This window comes from Poeciliopsis prolifica, unplaced genomic scaffold (assembly GCF_027474105.1).
Source record: "Poeciliopsis prolifica strain line A6 unplaced genomic scaffold, Auburn_PproV2 SCAFFOLD010, whole genome shotgun sequence".
Lineage (NCBI taxonomy): Eukaryota > Metazoa > Chordata > Actinopteri > Cyprinodontiformes > Poeciliidae > Poeciliopsis > Poeciliopsis prolifica.
Genome location: NW_026562385.1, coordinates 12,676,896 through 12,695,381, shown reverse-complemented (window position 1 = coordinate 12,695,381; position 18,486 = coordinate 12,676,896). Strand labels below are relative to the sequence as shown.

The following is an 18,486-nucleotide window of genomic DNA, read 5'->3' as shown; positions in this document are numbered from 1 at the left end:
GGTTAGTGGTTCTATCAATGTTGATGCAAAAGAGTATGTTTAAAAAAACATTCTGATTCTGACCAGCAGAATCAGAATTCTGCTGATTCTCTGCTACCGCTTCAAAAGGAGGGAAGTAAACTACAATGCAGGGCATTCTGGGTAAATATGACCAAAATAAATTCTAAATATAATGTAAAATAAACAACAAAACATGACATATCTCAGAGGACAAAGCATAGGATTAGACTGAATAGGTCTGCCTTTAGGGATCGGGTACATTTTGCAATCTAGATTTTTTTTTTTTTTCGATATCGGGACTGATACAAATATCAATATCGGATCGGTGAGTCTCTACCTAAAACATGGAAATCTTTTCAACTTTCACTTCCTCTTTTGCAAAACCATTGCATACACACAGAATGTCTTCAGAAAAAAAAATTGTTCCCTTTTTATATACTTGTGTAGTCAAAGTGTGTGTCCAATTCCAGACATTCATGAAGATCCGATCTGATGGAGCTGCGTTTCACGTGGAACCTGAATACTTTATAATCCTTGTGCATTACTCGGAAACGGGGCATTTATTTTTAAGTAACCCCGCAATTGTTCTCTCTTCATTTCATCCTTTGTCAGCTGACGAGAGGTGAAACATTTTCAGAGCTCACACATTCCCAGCAACATACACATACCCTGACTCTGACTCTGCCACATCCAGAACTCTGATCCCAGCGGCGCCCACGCATCCACACACTTCCATCGCCACTTAATTACGGGCGCTGGCGAAGAAAACGGCAGCCATACATAGTCAATGAGAGCAGGAGAACAATGAACACACAGAGAGGATGATTGCTGTAAATAAAAGGCTGGAAGAGGAGCGAGGGAGGAGAGGAGGAGGAGACCATGCTTGTTGGCACATGGAGGGATGGAAACAACCAGGGCAGAGAAGAAAAGGGAAAACTTTGTTTCCACAATGGAAGAGCATTCACTTGGAATAAAGCATCTGATTTTAATATATATATAATCTGTCTTTACCAACAGTTGTTTAGAAGTGAAAACATATAAACTGTTGAATTAAAAAAAAGAGTGAGTCAAACTTAGAAAACTAATTTAGAAGGTTAAAGAAGTTGAAAATATTTACTATTACAATCATGTCCAAATTACCCAGGTGGTATCAATGACTGCACTATATACTGTGATACAAAAGTATTTAACTTTCTCATGTTTCAACCACAAACCTCAGAGGCAACATTATGTCAAATCGAGTTTTTGAGATTTACGTTATATTATTCATGTATTCCTGCAGAGTTGCTTTGATTCTTTCATACATGTTTGAGAAACCCTTTAGTCTCCATGGCAACCATTCAGCTGTGCAAAACAGCTGCTCTCACCGAGGGTTTACCACACGGCCCCTCCCTCCCGCATCAGCTCCTTCAGATCAGCCAGCAGCAATTAGCAAACACCTGGTGGAACTGCTCATCCACCAAGCTTATCTTACAAGCCTCTTTTCAGTCCAACACTAGTAATAACAAAAACGCTTAATGGAGGAATGTTACTGTGACGACTTCCTGAAGGCAGAGTGTCGGAAAGAGCAGGGGCCATTTGCTAGACCTAGGTGTAGATAAAGCAAACAGAATGACCTAGTCAAAGTCAAAATCTAAATTAAATCCAGAACATGTGGGAAAACATATATATTCATATACATGTACTCTCTTAGCAAAGGAGAACAAGCAAAAACATTTTTTGTTTTTAATTTGTAAAGAAAGAAACATAGCAGAGCATGTATCGTTTTTGTTCATACACAGACAATGAAATCAAGTTTTGCGTTGCAACATGAGACACTGTGAAACCTTTGCAAAGCACCGTGAATCCCCGGGCCAACCTTCTGGTTTTTTTGGTTCCTTTTTAATTGGCACGGTCCCTTTCTGTGACCCAAATGTTTAAATGTGTTGGGTTAACAAACTGAGGACAAAGTTCAGCTCGATTCTCTTCAGAGTTCAGTCCAGTTCGCTGCATTATTTTAGCTCTAGTTCACAACAGAGGCCATCTCAGGACACTGGACAGAGAAAAGCAGAGTTCAATTCAGATCCCATGAGATACAATCCAGCTAATCCAGTTCAATACCAGGTCATATAACTGTTGTTATGTCATGGCTAAATGCTAACAGTCATCTAAATGGAGAAACAAATGGATAAAGTTGAATCTTTACATGCAGTCCTGAGTTTCACACAAGCATCTGTATAATTGTAAAGTTATGTCTTTAAACTGTATAGTTCTGTATACATATGTCTTAAAATGGCGATATTATGCAAAAAATAAAAATCTATATTTTTTTAGCTTTACATCATGTTAAAATGGTATTCCCTCATCAAAAACATACCTGGAGTGTTGCTTAGATCTTGTCATGTATGTTTGAGAACGCCTTCAATCGCCCTTGGCAAACAGTCAGCAATGCAAAACACCTGGTTCGACCAAGCCCCGCCTCCTTGGACAAAGCTCCTCCTCTGAGCTGGAGTTTCCAATCTTCAGAGATAGTACCTCACAGAGCAGCTCTCCTCCATGACTCGTCCATTCAGCTCCTTCAGACTAGCCAGCAGCAATTAGCAAACATCTAGTGAAAGTGAAAGAACAAGAAGTTTTAAAGAAACAGACAGCATGTTACATTGCAAAATCAATTTTCTTTTAAGTCTTGTTCCATATATACAGCTGTTTTATAACAACTAAAGGTAACATGGTCACTTGATTGTGCTATAAAATGACTCTATGTGGCTGGAAAATATACAATATTATCCTTGTAATATTTCTTTTACCAAATGGTATTAAACCCAAACGGAACACCTAAATGTTCTGCCTTTGAACAAACTACAAACATGAAAATACCATTCATGTCACATTATTCTGCTGCAGAAAATCTTTCCTCTAATAATCATATGGTTTTGTAATGTATTTGATCTCATTTCCACTTTCAAGGCCATGTCTTTGGTAACTGACGGCCATCAGTATCCGGTGTTCGGTCTGCCGCTACAGCAAAGCTTGAGGTTCTTGGAACTTGTGTTTCAGGATGCCTTGGAACAGAACGTGGGCATTTATTCCCACAAGGTCCAGTATGCCATAAAACAAAGCAAAGGGTCATTATTGTATACCACAAGTTACTGAATATTTCTTTGCCCTCATCGTTGTTTGCCTGTAATACTGCACAGACTCTTGCTTTGGCTTCGTTCGACCGCCGATGCTCCCCATCCCCATGCGCACAGAACCAAAAATACATTTTTGCGGGACTTTCCCTGATAAATTATCAGCATTGGATCTGTATTTCGGCACATTCTTGAGTACAGTCATGACTATTGTGTTTAAAAGGAACAAAAAAAAAGGCAGACGTTGTCCATTCATTTAAAAAAAAAAGGCTGAATTCAACTTTTCTGCACTGTTGACAAATCCAACTGAGCAGCAACATGTATTTAAGGGCTAAAAAAATGTTTTTTGCATGATTTGTCCCTTTTTAAGAAAAGAAAAGCAGGAAAAAACTCAATTAATATCAGATTTGATTTGAAAAAGTCAGATCTTATTTTCACACCACGTTCCCAGAACTTTCTAGTGTCGCTGGGACGTTTAGCACAAAGCTGGTGCCGTTTCACCCGTCAGATGGTATGGAGTATGGGCTCAGTGATCATACAAAATTTTAAAAGGTAACATCAGCATCCTGACGTAGGAGAGTCTCTTATAGACAGAGGAAGCATCAGGACTGATGAGGAGATGGATGCAGCTAAATATAGGACAATCCTGTTAGAGGCTGAAAAAAACCCTGAGACTGGGGCAGGGATTCACCTTAGTGACATCTACCACGGCTATGGAGCTTCCAGCTCAGAACCTCACATAAACTCACATAATAGTTTATGTCGGATAAAGACAAAAGGCAAGAACAGTCTGCCGCGCCAATAATTCAGAAAATTCAGCATGATGACTCTTATTTCTTCACAAGTTTATTTTGAAACCTTGATGTCGCGAGCACTCCAGTTAATGAGTTTCATCTCAGTGAAATCTATCAAGTGCTTTTTGTCACCGTAGCGCTCCCCAAACGGTCATTGGGTCCTTCAGGCTAAAAAGGTTTTGGCTCAGGAATTGGTAATCGTTTTACCCTGTCCTGGCCTTCTAAGTCTTGACATCTCCGCCCTGGGAGTGTCAAGTCTTAAACTTCTGATATCACTAGCCAGTTAATGCGGACCGGCACTCTATAATATTGACAGGCCTTGTTATCCTCCGGTGAACCTTCACCTTTTAGCATTATAAGCCACCTAATGCAGTGGTTTGAACGTCGGAGCATTATCGGCTCTGGAACTGCAAAAGCGGCTTCTTTCACAACTTTTACATCTTAGCTCGATCAAAGGGAAGTTTGTTTTTCTCCTTCTTTTCATCATATTTCATAAGGCCAGAGAAACTGTTGCTCTTTAAGTGCTGCTGGCGTCAAATGGAGCTTCAGCAGAATGACGGAAAGATGAAAGATTGGACAGAAAGTTAACGAGATTTCACACAACATAGCGAATAGATGATGAGTTGGACGACAGTAAGAGATGATTGGGAAGGTAAGAAGAGTTGGATGAAGGAGAATCACTTATCTTTGATAGCGCCACACTTGGGCCAATAGACATGTGTGTGTGTGCGTGCGTGCGTGCGTGCGTGCGTGTGTGTGTGTGTGTGTGTGTGTGTGTGTTGGGGTGTGTGTGTGCTCATCTGTTCACCTTGCCTTAGTGCAGATGTACTTTGCTTTTAATAGACTGTGAAGCCAAGCTTGGTGTGGAATGTTTTCATATTTGGGACTGAAAACAAATCCCAGCTCATAAAATGTGAATTGTGATTTATTTTATTCAGTCTTCTCAGATCATGTTTTTTGATGTCAGATTTTCTTTTTCTTTTCATTCTTTTGATTATTTTAGGTTAGCTTCAAATACATATATATAAAAAAGAAGACTGAGTGAAGCAAACAGGCTTTAATTACAACCATCTTCTTCTCTTGTTTCATTTTAGAACTTAACAGTTTGGCATTAGAGGCAGGTTCACCTGTCTGATCGTAGTTCATTTGGGGTTTTGTGTGTCCTGAAGTGCGACACAAAGACAAAGCTGTTATATTGTGTTTCATACTCTGATGCCATCTGCTGTCTCACAAGTGAAAGTGGGCATCAGCGCCTCTGCTTTACTTTCACTTTTCTGTCCTGCAGTTACAGAACGTCTGTTTCAGTCATGACAGAAACTTAACTGATGGAATTTCTGGAAAAATTTATGGGGTAATAAAAATTGCCGCCTTTTCTTTCGTTCAGAGAGTTTTCTGTCTCTAAAATAGTGCATCCACTGTTCAAAAAAGAGCAACAAGATACTACTTATCTTTTAGTGGTGATGCAAAAATGTTGTGCTCCTACACTTTAACATTCGCTTTCTGTTTCTTACATTTCTGTAGAGAGATATTTGGCACGCCAGCGGAAAACCAGGAACAAAAAAATGAAAACCTTGCATTTCTGCCAAAGTTCTAATTTTCATGTTTATTCAGTCATGAAGAAAACCCTCATTCTTTAAATGGCATTTTTGGAGTTTTTACATTATTTTTATTTATTTTTTTGACAAATTGCCGTATGTTCTTCATTTTGTTGTTTTACTTTTGTGTGTTTTGCACTAAAACTTTAGTGACTGACTTTGCACACTGGGTCACATTCCAGCTACAAACTACAAAGAAACTTTTTTTTTCTTTCAGTAGTACAAAGACTTTTGTGAGAAAAAAAATATAGAAGAAAGTCACATTTCTTCACCTCTGTTGAAGATAATTTGTTAAAGGGTTATAAATACTTTTTCCTGGCAAATATCACTTTTTATCCTGCCTACGACATGAACTAGTCACCTGTCAGGCTTTATCAATGTTATTACTATAATCTAATTCACATGAATTCAATTCAGTTTAATTTAGTAGCAACAAATCACAATAGAGTATAACTCATCTCAGGACAGCGCAGCAAAGTCCACTTACAAAAACGAGAAAGAAAGGTCAGAAAATTTCTAAAAGTAATTATTTGACATTTATTAGCATTCAAAACCATGTGATGTTTTCACTGTGGTAAACGGTGATAATTAGTAATGCCTAATTTGCTCTTTATTCACCCTGCTGCAAGCTGTGAGAGCAGAGTCTGTCTGCAGGTCACCTGAGGACATGTTCATTCACACAACACCGGTGTTGTGGTAAAACTGGATTCTGCTCTCCATCGCTGCATTTTTCATTTTTAGTATTTTAACTAAAGTGCTTTCAAAAGTAGTACTTAATTATGAGAAAGAAAGAACAAACTTTGATACACATTGATATTGGTTTATTTTTGTTTCAATGAAATCTCAGTACTTTGGGTTTTTTTTTTACTAAGCCTAACATCTGCAAAGAAAAATACCATATACATGTGAAAAGGCCTGTCCTGATATTGTCATACCAATTAATCGCTTTCTGGACAATAAATTGTCCAGCAATTTATTGCGATAATTGATAGTTTTGGTGTTTTGAGGCCTTTCTAAACTGATCTAATGATTGCAGCATAATGATGCAAGTTCGCCCTCTCAAACTCCATTAAACTTTCATTTTATAAAGAACTCGACACATTGGAAATAGGGGATATTTTAAGTACCCAAAATGAAACATTTACAACCAAAACCATAAATATAATGAACTGTGATGTCTCTGTAAATAAAATATTACTCATCGGACTGGAAATGATCAAACTCAGTTTAATTGTGATTATTGACTAGTTGATTATTTTGGTAGGCTTACGCCTAACAGACATTTATTTAAGAATTGCTTCAAAATCTTAAGTTTTCAAACATCTCCTCAGTCTTAGCTGGGAGTTTTGTAACTCAGACTTTAGATGGGTTTCTTTCCACAAGCTTATTGTAATAATTTGCCCAAATCCTGGAACATTCCTCTGACAGACTTGAGAGTCTCTCTGTTTCAGATCGAAACATTATTTCTCTAATCGCTCTGAGAAAAGTCACAAATTAAAAAGTCTGCTCTGTTCTGTTTTAAATGGGCCCCAGCAAGAGACCAAATGAGTTCTGTTTGTGTTTGGGGAAGGAACAGGCTGAGATAGAGAATTACCCAGCATGCCATTCACTAAAGAACTGCCACTGTTTTGAAGGCAGAGTAGTTTAAAAGGCCTCATGCGTTTGTGAAATCTTCATTAGTTGGGTGTAAAACCATGAACAGACAGCACTATTTTGATCTGTGGCAAAAGTTCATGGTGTTAGCAGGATAATCCATTGCTGACAAATTACACAATTACCAGCAAGGTATCAACAAGAAGGCGATGTTCTTATTAAACTGTTCTGGTTTAACAAGTAGGAGCAGCAGTGCAGCTCTCCAAAGACTGTGTAAGCTTCTGGTTTTATTTGGAGGAAACAGACTTAACGTCTGGCGAGAGGCGCTAATTGCTTTCACTAGCGTGTTTGTTGCTGTTGATGTATTTTCAGATTCAAACTGGCCTGACGTGACCCAATTCAATTTTTATTATTATTTTTGTGGGGGTTAATGCGACCTGCACCGGATCTTTTTGTGGCAGTCTGAGCAATACAGTTCTGAGTTTCTTTCGAATGCGACCCAGCCCACTTGCATTCTTCGTACCTGAATGCCATTGATGCTCCATAAACGTCAGTATTTTGTTTCCTCATACGCGCAAGCTGGAAGAAAAACAACAATCATGGCGGACTCTTCTCAGATTCCTACCTGCAGCTGACAATTCTCCTGCCACTTTTCAAACAACATGTTCTCCAAAATGATTTTGATTGTCCAAAATGCAACAATCATTGCATGTTTTCCTAACATTTTTAGCGTCATACTGGTTTCTTTTTGAAATTGTTTCACATTATCATTCTTTAGTGTGTGAAAACGTCAAAAATGCGACACGTCGTCTTTATTAACTCTCTCAAAACTGAACTCATGGATGAACTGTGAGAGTCTAGAGCACACTTCTAGCAGTGACACACACAGGTTGAGTCTTTTATCGAGCTCAGCTGACATTTGGAGCATTCAAAAGTAGAAAACAACAGATAAAAACTCCCAAAGCAATTAAGCCTGAATTTGTCTCTGTGTGTGTAAGCAGCTTATAGCAAATTAGATTTGGCTGCAGTTGCTTTCCTCTAATAGACGCAGTACTGTAGCAGTAAATAAGGAACACAGAGGTTGTATTGTAAAAGCAGATCTACCTCCATGGAGTTCAAACTACGTGAATACCAGGAGTCTTGTTCAAAATGGGTCCTCAAAGAAATAAAACGGTCCTTACTGAGCCATACATTCTGCAAACCAGGTAGGAACATTCAATCAAATAACTTTTCAAACAAACTTTGTCCTTGTTTTGCTAGATTCAGAATATTTTTCATCAGTTTTGAACTACAAGGTGCACTCAGACCAGCACTGCTTTTTTTTTTTTTGCCTTAATTGAACTCAAAAAATCTTGAAAATTCGCTTAATTCGAGGAAATAAACTTCATTCTGATGCAGACCAGAAAAATGAGCGTTGGTCCGCATAAAGGCCCTGGTTTTGGGCCGGTTGAAGTTAATTCTGATGTATGTAAAGGCCAAGCGCACCAAAAACAGGAAGTGGACTGCAGCGCAGGGAATTCTGGGTAAATGCATCCAATATAAACACACAATTCTGTTGCTGACAGAAGAAGTGTCTGGTGGGTTGTTGTTGTTTTTTTCACCAACGACAAAAAAAGAAATCATAGAACACGCTGGTCTACCTCTGCACAACCTGCACACAATGTAATAATATATAATGCGGCACAAAGTATTACAAAATGTGTTTAAGGGTTTCATGAAATTCTGCATAATGTGGTGTTAATGAGGTTTTCTTGCATGTTGAAGACAGATTTTATTACATTTTTACACATGATGTCATATGGTCTGAGATCAAGGTTTTCATCTAGAGTCAAGTCTTTGTTTCCAAGTCTCCAACTCTGCAAACCAGACCTGAACGTAACCTAAATTCCCTTTCTGTTTGTTTCGACAGCTCACTTCGAACATTAGTAGGTTGCCTTCACCACGTTCAAATGTCTAATTGAATTCGTTTGCTGCCTTGGGATTGGTTGATTCAGTATTTCTTCCCCACGCGTCTTCTTGACCTTTCTGAATGACCAAACTGAAATGACAGTGGCTTAAGCTGAGTTTATGTGTCCAGCCATGAATTGGTGGTCTGTGGGCATTCAGGGGGAAAGGATCACCCTGAGTTCTGCACTCTTCCCACTGAATATGTTTGTAAATATCAAGAAGTGTTAGAAATATCCTCGTGAAAAATTTCGCACCATGACGGCCGCTGTGATATACGCCTTTTCATCGTCCTTCCTCTAAGCTGTGAGCTCTTCCTCAGCTATATCCCTGTCCTACCTCTCCTCTTCCTCCGCACACAACTCTAGTTTAATAATAAGAGCATAAGCAGAGGATATTGGTGACATTTTTGTTGGAAATTTGGATATGACTGTCTAGCACAAAAAAACAAGACTGGCTGGTACATTTCGGGGTCGTTTATGATTATTGAAATTGTTCCAAGTGTGCCAGCTAATAAATACCATGCTTTTATCACAGCATGTTTGCTGAAGTCTTCTCGCACTTAACGAGGGTGCAAATGATGTCTTTCTAGCTCCACTGCCGTTTCGCTCTCATTAATTATTTGTAACGGGATTGCATCAGTGGATGAGCTATCACAGTAAGACATGGCTTTAAATGTTCCTTGTGAGAACGGGGTTGACGGCTAACGGATAAACCAGAGCAGCATAGCTGTTCAACATCCAGTCTCCATGTCGTCTGCTGAAGTCTCAAGTAGCAGCCTGTGGACAGAAAGCGCAGCATCTTTTTTAAACTGCTGCTTTACAGTTCTGGGCTTGATCTCTGAAAGGTTGTCAGAACATCAAGGTAAAAGTTAAAGAAACACCGAACGATGCTACACTGGGGAGGAGAGAGTAGCAGAGCTGTAGAAGAAGCAGTGGTCATGAACAAATCTTATTTTGCAATCATATTTAAGAAGTGATTGCATAAACTGACCTAATTCAACAGTGGTCCAGCCAATAGGTGCCGCCTTTCCAGATGATTTACGGGAAATTATGCATTCAGTGTTTCTCAAGACACCCAGTTTCGAAAGGTTCCATCCACTGGTTCACCAGTATCCGTGGCTGCCATGACCATTAGATATTTAAAACAACAAAAAAAAAAAACAATTTAAGGTCCTGAAGATCCCCTGGAGTTCAGTTCAATCCATCTAGGAAAAATCTACCCAACTCAGGCGCTAAAGGAGTCATCAGCTGAGAAGGAGAAACTCTGTGGATGATGTCATGGTTCTTCACCAGGCGAAGCTTTGTGGGAAATACTTTGGTCAACAAAGTTTTTGTAAAATGGCAAACTGAACTCGGGCTGATTCTGTCTGCACGTTTTCTTTGATTTGCTGGTGTGGAAAACAAGACGATCTCAAATCTCGAAATGTAAAATAGTTTTTCTGCATATTTTTATGGTATGGTTATGAAACTGATAGACAGCCAGAATCAGGTGGTTACTTATTAGGGTAATCATCTCAAAGAACGAGAAGGGAAGTGATGTTATTAGAAAACTTTTTACAACAAAATCAAAATCAAAACTTTCTTTCCATGACTATTGATCCTCATATTTCATAAAAAAAACAAAGTAGTCTGCTACTTTGGATAGAAGTGACATCAGGCACCACATGAGGACACATTGTCCAGGGACAAAAAGAGCAGGAGTCCTTCTGGGAAGCGACTCATGGATGAATAATTATGCCTTAAGGAGCTAATTGTAACTGTAATGAAGTGAATGCTTTACACCACTGAACTCCCTCTTCCCTGAACTTAAAATACAAAACTCACTCCAGTGTGCAGTTTGGATCCCAGCCGGTCCATGGCTACAAAACAGGTCAGCTCGACCCAATTCTGAGCCCTTAGATAACACTCAGCGAGTTCAGCTTTTAGGGGCATAGAGTTCACTCTTGCTGGATACCAGCGTATGAATTACTAACAGATTGATTTGTCTCCATCCCTTTCCATCATGCAGCTCTCCGCCCGACTTGCCGTGTTCCCGTCCCACAGTTCTCGTTCACGGATTCCTCTGGTTGGCTGTTGAGAAGGCTGCCGGCGAATGCTGAGCAGGTCGACCTGTCTGAGGTACGCCTCCCGGCTCTACGATTGGTCGCTGGATGCTACTGGAGTTGAACGGCAACGATGTTCGACAAGCAGGAGAGCAATTCTTCAGAGAGTGATGAGAAAGGGTAAGGCGGGTTGTTTGAGAGATTAGAGTGCATTGAACTGCTGAGTAGTTGACAAAATACATCATCTGATATCTTTAGGTAATTCAGAAATGAACTAGGTCCTTCACTCCCTTTGGTAGAAAATTACCTAGTTTCAGTAGTTAGCATAAAGAAATAGACTTTTTAACTGCAAACTAGTGCCTGAGGTTTTTCATACCATTTAAATCTGAACAAATTATAGAGAAGTTTCTTTGACCTGCTTGTAAGCTCTATATAAAGATATTCTCAATATGGAGAACATGTAAGACGAGGTGTTTTTTAAGGCGGGATCAAAATTAATTTATTTTTTCAAAACTTCAGTGTTTTGGTTTTTTTTGTTTTTTTTGCGTCACACGAGTCACATGATCAACAACTGGATGTAGCCACTGATGCAAACCATGAAGAAAACGAAGTAGTATGAGGATAATGGAGCGGCACGTTTATTAATGACAACTCGTAAACAAATTTATCCACCTCTGATTTTAATTGTGTTTCTCATTTACTGGAAATAAATTTGTTGTTGTTGTTTTGTTTTGTTTTTTTACAGTAGAAGATTATAGACAAAGTTTAACATATTTGTAATGGAAATGCAGCTACGGTGGGCCACTACTTCACTATCAAGGTCACCACAGCTGAATAATTTTGTCTGAGCTTTGAACTTGACCTTTTCCCCCAGGGTAAATGTTGCGATTAAGCATATCCATAAATACTTTTTGAAGTTTATTTCAAGAAAGTAGGACATCTACAAGCAGTTCCACTGTGGTTGAGTTGGTTGGGTTGGTTGGAAACCGGTTTCTTATGTTTGTTGTCTTTGATGGTCACCGCTTCCAGATAGTTAGCAGAATGGGCTTCTTTATCCAACGTCTTCCATCATGGAAAGCAAACTGTCTCCCCATGTGAGACAATGATCTGTTCCCACAGGCTCTGAAGACTTCAGAGCTGCTCAGAGCTGCTTGGTGTTACTGAGTATCTTTCTTCAGACAGAGTCCTGGAACAGTCCTGTTCCTCTGACTGTATATCGTGCTAGCTACATGTTCACACTGGCATATTTACTGCTTTTGTTTGTTTGATCTTTGCTTTTATATATGTTATATATATTTTTTAAACTGTAAAATAACTAAACCAAATTCAATGTTATAGCTTTTACATCCAGATTTGATGCAGAGAAAAAAAGCTGTGACATTCCACAATTGCAAAAATATTTTCTAATTATTTCATTCTCAATTATTTTAATAGCTGTGCATGGCGAGGTCCGTATTTTTTTGTCTGTTTGTTTGTTTTTGTTTTTTTCTCCAACTGGTTCCTGGCTTTCTGCTTCTGTTTTTCTTTTTTTCCTTGCTTTTACAAAACAAAAGCTCTGCATGTCGGCTTTCAGATGTGTACATGTAGAAGTTTGTGCCTTGTGTGTGCGTGTGTGTTTGTGTGTGTGTGGGTGTGTGTGTGGGCGTGTGCGTGTGTGTTGGGGTGTGTGTGCGTGTGTGTGTGTGTGTGTGTGAGGTTGCGCGCGTGCGTGTTTGTGTGTGAGTGTGCGCGTGTGTGTGTGCGTGCGTGCATGCGTGCGTGTGTGCGTGTGTGTGTGTGTGTGTGTGAGGATTAGCGGAGCGGGAAGAGAGCTGGATTAGGACCACGGGAGGCAGATGGAGCCACAGAAAGCAGACGACAACTCAGGGTCTGACATCAACAGGGGATTTCACTGTCGCTGTGCGTTTGTGCGCATGTGTGTTTCCCACATAGTGTCACTTAACATGCACGTGTCCTGCTGAAATCTGCCTCATGCTCCGACCCCTCCCTTTCTGTGAATACCTCCGTTTTTTTGTGTGTTTTTTTTTCTTTTCAGAGTACACTGCTCTCTTGGTACACACTCACACGCGTACCCATGTGTAACTCGACATAGCCTGCAGTAAGGGTGCTGAAATAGAATTTGTTGTGTCACATTCGCTGCAGTACAAGGCGTCTGAATATTTCAGGAGTTAGTCGGCTTTCAGCAACGCTCCGTAGTTCAGATCCAACCGGAAAGGATTCGGAAATGTGTTCATCTGTTTGTTTATTCGTCTATTTCATCCAATTACAGCTTAAAATGAACATGGAACACGCTGAGATAAACAAGAGCGTTGGAGAGAAGTCTGCCCCTTCTCTGAACTGAGGAAGACTGCAACTAAACATCAATCGCCCATCCATGTAGATACATCTTTAAACACAAAAGAGGCAGTGTTGTAATAATAAAAAAAATAAGAAACAATTGCATATTTCATATTCGTTTTAATTCAGCCTTCTACTGACTCGATATACTTCATTACACCTTGATATAATAAAATATTTTATCTAGAGCTGGAGTTTTGATTCTGCGCCTGATATTGCAGATGAAAGGATTAAATATATTTATAAAGGTAAAATACTAATCAGGACTGTGTTGGCTCGTTTCTACCAGGAAAACGGTAGAAACTTAATACACTCCGAATCAATGACTAAAACCAAACTTCCTTTTTTTTCTCATTTCAATCTACACATGGCTGGTTCGAGTCGAAACACTAACATTAGAAAACTTTGTTAATCTTTGATTAAACTCATACTGTAAGTGCAGGCTTCCTGGGGCTTCTGAATTATGAATGTGTTATGTAGCAGATGAAAGTTTAACTCTGGGTTCTGATGTTCTGCTGCAGCCCTGCTGAAATGGGGCCGGGGCTGTAAAATCATAATTCAAGAGAAGATTACCAGAGCTCATTTGCGCAGTGGAGACCCTCAGGTCAGTCACGGCCGGCCCTCTGTCCTGTAAGAGCTGCTGTTCCGCCTGATCCCACAACAAGTAATGATGGCTTGTTAAGCAAAACGAGCCAAAAAAATGTTGCGAGTAGCTAAAGTTAGGGTAAATAAAATATTTTTGAATATTGGTTCCAATGAATGGGCCTAGACTATGGGCAATGAGCCTATCTTGATCACTAATCCATGTAGTTTGGTGTTTTTGCCACCATGATTCTTATGCAATTTGGTCATTCATCCACATGTAGCCTCCATTTAGTTTTACTAAAAACAAAAACTCTGACCAAAGTGGAGATTTAAGAATTCTCCTTGTTGGCGTGGGGACTTTGAAAGTCGAGACTTTGATGTCGCTGCATTACAGCCTGCGACAAATAATGCAGCATTGGCGTCACATATGTGACGATTGTTACTGTTCGGCCCTTCGGTGGAGGAAAGATGGCCGCTATCAGAGCGCTGCTGATTTGTACGTCGATTCAGACACTAGTCCTTCCGAGCCGTTTGCTGTGCAACACCGAGACCACAGTCGCAAAAATGTAGCATCAGGCCCATCATGTCCAAGTGGACATCTTCCAAGTGGCAGATGTCCACTTGGAATCCCAATCCAGTGCGTGCAGACCTTTAAATACGCCCGAGTACATGGGAGCCTTAAAGTTGTCAACATAAAACCACTAACTGATTTTCGCTACCTTCCTGTCACATGTTGCCATTTTTTACAGTGGAGATGGTGTTTAATGATAAGGGAAGCTGGTACCTATCACTTCTCCACAGCATTGTACTCCAAGTAGGTAAATTCTAAGGATGACCTCCTATAGGGGAATCGGAGTAAAGGAATATAAGCGCATGATGCTTTATTTGTAAGAAACAAATCTCATTGCAAGCTGTTTGTTTGTTTTCATTCTACTTCACAATTATGCTCTACTTTCCGTTGATCTGTCGCACACAATCCCACGTTGAAGCTTGATGTGTATAATGTGACAAAATGCTAAAAGGGTTTACATATTAGCGGTGTCACAATTAGTCAACCTCAAACGATGTTTAGCAAACATCCTGGGAAATCCCTCAAACTCAATCCCATCGCACTCACCATCACTTTTCACTTTTTTTCTGAAAACCAGAACACATGATAAAACAGTCGCCCTTGGCATGACCTTGCAAAAATAAAAAGGATGGATGGGATAATCTGTGAGAAACTAGAGGCAAACTGGGACTAGACCTCTGTGACAAAGAGAAATACAAAGAGGCATTTATTGCACAATGCAAATGCAGTATATCCAGTACGTTATCTTTCAATATCAACCCCAGGATGTTGCATTTCATTAGAGATGGAACCATGAGCAAAATTTGTCCTTATCATGGACAATGACCGACAAACCACATGAAGTCTGTGGAGAGGAGCAACACATTTTTAGCTGCGATTGTCACAAGAGTCATTGAACAACAACTACATGTATTAAGTGACTAACGGAGATTGGTCGCTCAGTCCTCGTCAGAAGATGACAAGTGGAATTGTGAAATTGTGAAACAAAGCAAAATAATACCACTTTTGATGACAGTACTCCTTTGTAGTTCATTATTCGATTATATGAATAATTTCAGTCCTCTTATTTGGGGCAAAACTAATAAGGTGGGGAGAGCTTAGAAATAAAATACATTGCGCAAACCGTAACTCCAAGTTTACCACACCTTTGTGAAATCAAGCTATCCAGTTAGGAAGTAATCCTGAATGTATTGTGCTTGAAACCAAAGACATATTTTTTGTTTGAGCACGCAACCTTTGCCAGTAAAGCTGATTCTGAATTGTTTTGGGGGTTTTTATTCGTTTGTCATAAAAATGTGTCTTTTAGGCTGAGCAGCAATGTTGGGTACGTTGGCTGTTCCCATGCCAACTAATTAAATCCTCTATTTGAGTGCCAAGCATTTTATTCTGCTATTGACTCTTGTTTGGTTTTGTTAATTGGATTGGCCGATTGAAGTCTGAAGAAAGAAGACGTGTTGGCAATTTAATGAGCTTCAGCTGTGTGTGAGGACATCATGTTGGTCACCTGCTTGTCAGTGGGATCGAATCCCAGACTTTGACCAGTTTGTTACAGGTCAGCCAATGGCATTGCACTGGGTTCGGCTTGAGCTGCCAGTACTGACCCAACAAAGCGCTCATTGGAGTTAAGGTCCAGCCATTCGGTTCCCAAGACCAGGAATATAGAACTGTCTCTATTTTACAAAATCTCATCTTATTGCTTTGCAATGTTTTTTTTTTCAGCCTTTTCAATTTCCTTCGCTTTCATCCAAGGTAGCTGGTTCCAAGTGCTATACCTCCCCGAGGGGCTACTAAACAGGTTGTACAGCCTTTGTTCTGTGTGTGTAATATCAGCGGTGAACATAATGTGATATTGATGGAAAATCCTTGTCGTTTGCTTAAAAGAAGACAAAGTTTTACCTTGGTGGTCAGTTTTGTACATGGTTTGATAGAAAAAGTATCTCACTCAGTGGATTGACCTTGTATGGAAAACTGAATTTGTGGTAAGAACCCACAATGGACCATTGTTTGTCTGCAGATGTCGCTTGTGCGTCAGATTTATGGGCGTACTGGAAACGCATGAATACACAAAGGTTTCATAGCCTTTGTATGTCACAAATAATAGCAATAATTTGATTCATTTCTTTAACATTTTTTAACGTTTTAAAATCTATCTTGTTAATCAAAATTAACTTGTCAAAGTCCCAGCCCTAGTTTAAGTCAAAATGTTTTCAATGTCCAGACTTGAAGTCTTAAAGGGGCAGTATGATGTTTTCTAGGCACATAGTGCAATTTCATAGCAAAGTTAAGTAACTATGTTTACTTCAGTTGTTAAAAATATGCTATATGCTGTTTATCAAATATAACTTAAAGAAATTTGACATTGTAAATTAGCACCATGAAATTAGGCCTCTGTCTCTTTAAGAAATTCCTGCTCTTTCTGACATGTTGCCTTCAGGAAGTCATTGCCACCGTAGTTTTCACTGAGAAGCAGCTCTTATAATGAGCTCAGCAGATGCACAGTTCCACCAGGTGTTTGCTAATTGTGACTGGCTAGTCTGAAGGAGCTGAGAGGGGGAGGGCTGTTCTGTGAGGTGGAAGTTACGGCTTGAAGGCGGGGCTAGATCCACCCAGCTAAATGGTTGCCATAGGAGATTAATTTATTTCTCAAACATGCATAAAAGAATCAAAGCAACACTGCAAGTATGTTTTTGATGAGAAAATAACCTTATGACATGATGTAAAACTCAGAAAAGTTGATTTCACGTAATAATGCGCCTTCAAATGTACACCATACTGTTCTAAACTTAGATTCACAGTTTCCTTTCCACTCATTCCTTCACATTGAGAACATAACCATATGACCTCTCATGACTGCCTCCCCAACCTCCACCCACGTGCACACACACACACACACGCACGCACGCACACAAACTGTATAATCCCTGGCCTTGTGACAGCTGTGTAGCAGTTTGTTGTGAGAGCTCCAAGATGGTTTCTTCTCAGAAATTTATTGCATTTCTGTTATTAATGAAGCGTGACAGTAGGCCATTACTTGAGATCCCGTGGACTGTTTGCACCCAACCAGCTGTTGAAGGCAGCCATGTAAATCAGGCTTTACGTTCCTTGATATTCTGCTTATCTTGTCTTTGGATGCCACAGCTGCAACATAAGCCACCGGCCTAAAGCTCCCTGGCACACGGTTGGAACTTGGCAGGACCTGAAGGGGTAACGCAGAGAGATCTGCCCCACCGGCGCCTGCCAGCAGCTCGCTCCTTTTAACATGAGTAAAACCCATCAGGTGGTGGCGGATTATGGTCGAACTTTCCCTCCCTAGAGGAAGAGGAGAAAAGTTGGTGCTGTGCAATTCCTGAGTGGATACAGTAAAACCGAGCCACCATCGGATCTGAACCCAGACAGCTGTCAGCTCAGGGAGGCTGAGTCAGACCAAAACAACTGTTTTGTCTCAGAGATGATTCACAGGAACTAAATCATCTTCATCAGCTGCGATTCCACTACAAGTGATAATGGTAAAAAAAAAAAAGACACAAAATTGTGATTTCCTTTGAAGAAATAATGTTAAAATCACACCTGACTAAGCTTGTTCATGTGATGAGTCGTTAAAAATCATGGCAGCAACAGATGTAAGCAGTTACATGAGGTTTATTCATAATTCACTCAGTGTTGGTACTCATCAATCAGCCAATCAGAGGAGACATTGGCATCTTATAAGACCTCCCTACTCTGGTGCAAATACATAAGCAGTGTTTCGGGGAATTTTCAATAATTGATTTTACAGAAGAGTTATGGATTCAACACTTTGAAATGACACACAACTTTTTAGAAACTGTGATGCTGTTTGGACTCTTATGGAGCCAGCTGCAAATTGTCTGAAAAAAAGACAAACAATCATCCTCCTGCCACTTCCTGCAGCCTT

At 39.9% G+C, this 18,486-nt stretch overlaps 1 protein-coding gene across 3 annotated transcripts in view; it reads left to right on the top strand.

Annotated features, from left to right (window-relative positions):
- Positions 1–18,486, top strand: part of LOC129363329 (thyroid hormone receptor alpha) — a 60,364-nt gene that overhangs the window by 16,505 nt on the left and 25,373 nt on the right. For 2 of the 3 annotated variants that reach the window (XM_055035360.1, XM_055035362.1), the window contains one exon: positions 11,047–11,260. In XM_055035360.1, the coding sequence (XP_054891335.1) occupies positions 11,214–11,260 (47 nt within the window). In that variant the 5' untranslated portion in view covers positions 11,047–11,213. Of the gene's footprint in view, positions 1–11,046; positions 11,261–12,474; positions 12,980–18,486 lie in introns of those variants that run through there. The other variant, XM_055035364.1, reaches the window with a different exon arrangement.